This window comes from Silene latifolia, chromosome 4 (assembly GCF_048544455.1).
Source record: "Silene latifolia isolate original U9 population chromosome 4, ASM4854445v1, whole genome shotgun sequence".
NCBI lineage: Eukaryota > Viridiplantae > Streptophyta > Magnoliopsida > Caryophyllales > Caryophyllaceae > Silene > Silene latifolia.
Genome location: NC_133529.1, coordinates 96,705,666 through 96,711,027, shown reverse-complemented (window position 1 = coordinate 96,711,027; position 5,362 = coordinate 96,705,666). Strand labels below are relative to the sequence as shown.

Genomic DNA, 5,362 nt, shown 5'->3' with positions numbered 1-5,362 from the left:
ACAAGGCTGATTCAGAATCCGAACCGAAAGTCACCCGATCCAAAGCAAGTGACCCGAAATGACCCGATTTACCCAAAAAGGAGTATAATAAAGGCAAAAGCATGATCCGAAATGACCCAACCCGAAAGTGATCCGATAATTTGTTGACTTGAAAAAACTCGCTGAAATGACCCCACCTGAACCCGACTCGAATGACCCATTTGCCAGGTATATGACTGACTAACTGTTTTATTTATAAAATGGAGTTAAATACTAGCACAGGGTGATAATATGGGACAAAAATTTTGACATTTCTTAGGCAACTTATCATGTCATTTGCTATCTATTTGGCTCTCTTAAGGTTTAAGATGGATAGATGGTCTGAATGTGGTTTGAGAATGACAACGATTAATTGTCGATGGAATAGATTTAAATAATAATTTAAAATTATTCTATTAAAAAATATAAAAGGAAATGAAAATAAAAATAAATTGAAGGATCCGTACCCATAAAAATTAATTAAATAATTAAAATGAAACCAAATTGAACTCTTACATTTATGTACAAAACATATATGTAAAATTAAATTTGTTCTCAAACCCACCACTACACCAAATATTATCTCTTGTACCTAAACAATAACTAGTCTTGATATATCTATCCATAGCTAAAGACGGGTCAAATAGCTTGAAAGTGGTAACATTTTTTACCCCCACCATCCCACTTGTTGCTTGTCTTATTAGAAATATGGTATTGTATTTGACTCGTCTTTAGTTATAGATAGATATGTACCGTCTATAATGAGATTTTGTGATTTTGTGCCTAAACAATCAACAACTTTTTCCAACTCCATATTTGTGTTATATTTCAAGTTTTCCCTCTTCTTTCAAATTCCTTCACTCGTAGCCCTGTTCTTTTCAGCTAACTAAACTAAACTTAATGGAACTGAATTAATTTAAACTAAATTGAAGTAAGAATTATTTAATGAAGAGATGAGTTAATTAAATTGAATGAAATTGAATTGAAGTAAAATGAGCTTAAAATAAGCTGAAATAAAGTCCAAAAGAACATGACCTAATAGTCGAATTACACACCTCTTTGAAGAGGCCCAATTGAGTCCCACAATATCATATTTTTCCAACTAATATACTCTATCCTAATTTCTAGGGTTAAAAAACTATTATTAGTGCTAAAATTAGAATAGAATAATTTTAACCATATGTACAAACTAGGGACTAATTAACCCTTACCAAAATCAAGGTATATCATTTCACCTTCTACCCGAAGAATATTTGTCTTTGAATTGCCTTTAAGAATGTGATCTAATCAACCCCAGGTTGTATAGATTCTTCCTAACTATGCTCCCAAGTGATAGCAGCATGGCGCCACCAACCCCAACACATGGCACGTTCCTTCCCGTCTCTTGATGGTAGATCAATGGCAGCTCGTTTATCTTTAAATGACTTGATCCAATATTCTCCCGGACTGCGTCGATTGTTTTTGCATCCGGAGTATAACCCTCAACATCTGTCACGTAGAAGATGTTGAGAGCCATATCCCCGGTGGTAGAGATCTCGGCCCTCACTACATTTAGGCCGTTCTCTCGGAAAGTCCGGTTTACATTTGCTAGTAAACAGGGGCGATCTTCGGCGTAAAATTCTAGTCTCACACCCTGCAAGTATCGAATGTCAGTTAGTCTTCTGAGTGCTAGTCTCGTAATAATTTTTTCATGACACCGACTAAATTAGGGATTCATAATCAATGTTAAGTTATACCAACATAATCATTGTGTTCCAACTCAATATATCTTACACGTCAACGAGTTATTGTGATGCATGATATAACAGACAATACATTGAAGAGGGAATGTCCTTGCAGTAAAGAAATTGATTATGACGGAATTTATACCTGAGATGTTCTTCTTTGAATGGCAGCTTGAATACATTGGACAACGCGTTGTCTTTCTGCGTCTGAACTAATTGGGGTTCCATCTGAGTGTTTAATGTAGAATTCCTGAAACAGAATAACACAGTAAAAATTAATCAGAGTTGCACATTTGAATCTTTTACAAGACGGTATTACATATGAGATTAGCAATAATCGTTACATATTTTTCATGAAGTAATACGGGACTGATGGTTGGTTACCAATTTTAAGACGAAAATATCTCAAATATAGATAAGTTTAATGGTGAGAAAACAGATAGTGCTTGATTGAAGACAAAGGGAATGCATCAGAGAAGGAGATAATTGATTTCTCAATTAGGTAGTTCTTATTGCAATATCAAACTAAAATCATGGGTCGCTAGTGACATTATCTCATATACAAATTATTAAATATGCAAGCATTTAAATATAGGATCACGAAATGTACCAAATAAGCTCGGTTTCCTCGAGTGTCAATAGTGGCATGAAAAACGACGTACTCCATATCAGTCAAAGTACAGACAACATCAAATAAGAGCTTAGGCCGATCCTTGCACTGAACATTAACCACCGAGTATCCTCTCTCATTCCAATTCTGAACCGAGACTTCAGGGATATCTTTCAAGGATCTGATTGACGGGTTTCTCTCATAATCACGATCATCAAACATCAGTTGATGAAGCCTTCGCTCAGTATGAGTAACCGCCATTGAAACACTAGTCTTAGCACTCCCAATGTCATTATCACCCTTCAAAACCGGCCTCAATTTCGACTCAATCTTCATAATCCTATGTGAATCCTCAATCTGGCATCCAGAATCACAATCCTTGATGTAAATAAGAGACGCGATTCTGCCATTATGTGTCCATACCGTGGCGTCCACCACACTGCAATTCAAGTCGGCTAATACAGCAAAAACCTCCGATAACAACCCTACCCTATCTGTCCCGGTCAACTCTAGAGCCGTAACGCCTTCAAAAGAAGGCGATCTCATGAAATGAATGCTACCAAGTGACTGTTGAACAATCAAAAGATAAATACAGTAGTTAATTAAATTCCGCAATTACTGCACCTAAACTGCTAAATTAAGTACATCAAATTTACTCTCTTATGATTAATTACCTGTTCCATGAAGGTAAGAACGCTCTCATCTTTCATTTTATTTCCGTTAAGATCAGTTACATGGAAAACTGCATAACAAAAATTAATTAGGTAAATTATAACATTTAATTCCTAATTAATCACTAAAAACATGAATAATGCCCAGTTTATCAGTGCCACCACTGGTTCTTCACGTTTTCATTCATTTGTAACAAGTACTTTAACCAAACCTAAAGAATCAGTTGAGACCGGGAACGTAATTTAGTAAGAAAAACAATAACTCACCATCCATAAACCATCTTCCATCAGATGAAATATAAGCCTTTTTAATACAGAGATTAAGATCCGTAATTACTTGCACTGCCTCTAACAAAATCCCGTGCTTTCTAGCGCTATCAACCTAAATATATTAAATTTTAAAAATTAACAAATTACCCACATAATTTAAAAAAAAAAATCAAATTATTAGATAAGAAATAATCATATAGACCAAGGGTAAATTAGTAAATACCTTGACAATGGTTGTATTGGGACAGACAATATTGTCAATTGTTACCCTGAAGAACAGAAAAACTAAACCTTGGTCATATTTTCACATTACATTAATAGTAAGTCGTGAAGAGACCGTCTCACACGTAACTAAAATCTCATTGACAATTTCCAAATTTTGAAGTGATTTGAAATTCAAAACATCCAAACAATCTTGTGAGGGTGTGAAAGGAGATAAATTGGATTAAAACGACTATAAGGCGATTTTACACAAGAATTATCGTAAACCCATCTATTATTACAAAACAAACAAATAAAAGGTAGTGACTTTTATGAAAATATATTCATTTTTGAATAATTCTATAATGCAGCTACAATGTGGCAAAGATTTTATCATATTTGTCAAAAAAATTGAAATTGAACGGAGATGGTAATAATATTCAAACAAGTTAGGAAAAAATAAATCGCTACAAACCCAAACCACACCAAATATTATAATTACAAAAATAATGAAAATACTACAGCCACATGAATCATCATCTGAAACCGTTCAAGGCATCCAGTAAGGCTCGATAAAGAACAAAAAAAAAATGTATTGGAATTGAGAAAACTAAATAAACCTGGGAGAGTCTAATCTAAAAAGAAGCTTTTCAAATTCATCCAAACAAGCAGGCCACTCCATAATTTCTGATAGTTAATGATACGGCGTCGTATTAACCGGAGAAACACGACGCTTTCTGAAATGTCGGAAAATCTCTGTTTCTAGAAATAATAATAATAATAATAATAATAATAATAATAATAATAATAATAATAATAATAAAAGTTATAATTATAATTATAATTATATTGTTTGTAAAAGAGATGTTTAGAATTTCTCTCTCTAGATTATAAAAAAAGAGGACCGTACAACACGCTTCTTCCTTCATTGTTCAAAGGATAGTACTACTTTATATACCGTCGTAAATCCACGATGTTACGGTTTTTGCGCATTTATGGTAAAATTGGAGCAAAGATCCTCTCCATTTTCTCCTCCCCATTTTTTGTCAATTTCCTCTCACATTACAATATAATATTACACCTCTCTTTCTATTGCATTTTTTTTTTTTTATCGATTGAAAACATGAACCGTTAGATCGCCGTGAGATGAAACCTTGACCCTTGATAGAAAATGGACCCCCTATTTCTTTTAGGAAATGGAGAGAATCCGAATTAATAAAATTATATGTATTTTCATTTTCATTTTCATATTCTATATTATTTTATACTCCCTCCCATTCATAATAAACCTCCCTATTTCCTTTTTCGGTTATTCACAATAACCTCCCTATTTTCTTTTTTGGTAAGTGTTTGTGTGGTCCAAATTTAATTGTATGGTGGGGTAGTGTATTTGTGTGGTCCAAATTTAATTATATGGTGGGGTAGTGTGTTTCCTTAATTTTTGTGCCAAAATGAAATGGGAGGTTTATTGTGAATGGGAGGGAGTACTCTGTATATCTTTAGTGGTATTTTGTAATTTTTTTTTTTGATTAGGTAATAAAACAAGTAATTCCTGGGTTTGCAAAGAGTTTTTTTTTTTTTTTTTTTTAATAAATAGTTCTTTTGGACTTTTATTTCTTTGAATCGAATCGAATCAACTTGTAGTAAGGAATCAAACTTATAGGAGTTGAGTTAACTAAACCGAACTTATAAGAACCAATCAACTTATAGGAGCTTTAATCAACTTATAAGAAATTTAACTAAACTTATATGAGCTGAACTTATAAAAGTCGAACTGAACTTATAAAATTTTTACGCTTTATATATATTAATTTTTTTTACAACTACTACAATACATTACAATAAAAAATAAATTACATATTACATTT

General features: G+C 32.9%; 1 protein-coding gene across 1 annotated transcript; it reads right to left on the bottom strand.

Annotated features, from left to right (window-relative positions):
• Nucleotides 1-976: 976 nt before the first annotated feature.
• On the bottom strand, nt 977-4,425 carry LOC141653614 (ACT domain-containing protein ACR8). Its single transcript, XM_074461443.1, has 7 exons — nt 4,115-4,425; nt 3,517-3,562; nt 3,291-3,405; nt 3,027-3,094; nt 2,353-2,919; nt 1,888-1,992; nt 977-1,651 (listed from the first exon to the last, which is right to left on the bottom strand). Exons 1-7 carry the CDS (start codon nt 4,174-4,176, stop codon nt 1,289-1,291), a joined length of 1,326 nt encoding a protein of 441 aa, XP_074317544.1. The 5' UTR covers nt 4,177-4,425; the 3' UTR covers nt 977-1,288.
• Between the last annotated feature and the right edge of the window lie 937 nt (nt 4,426-5,362).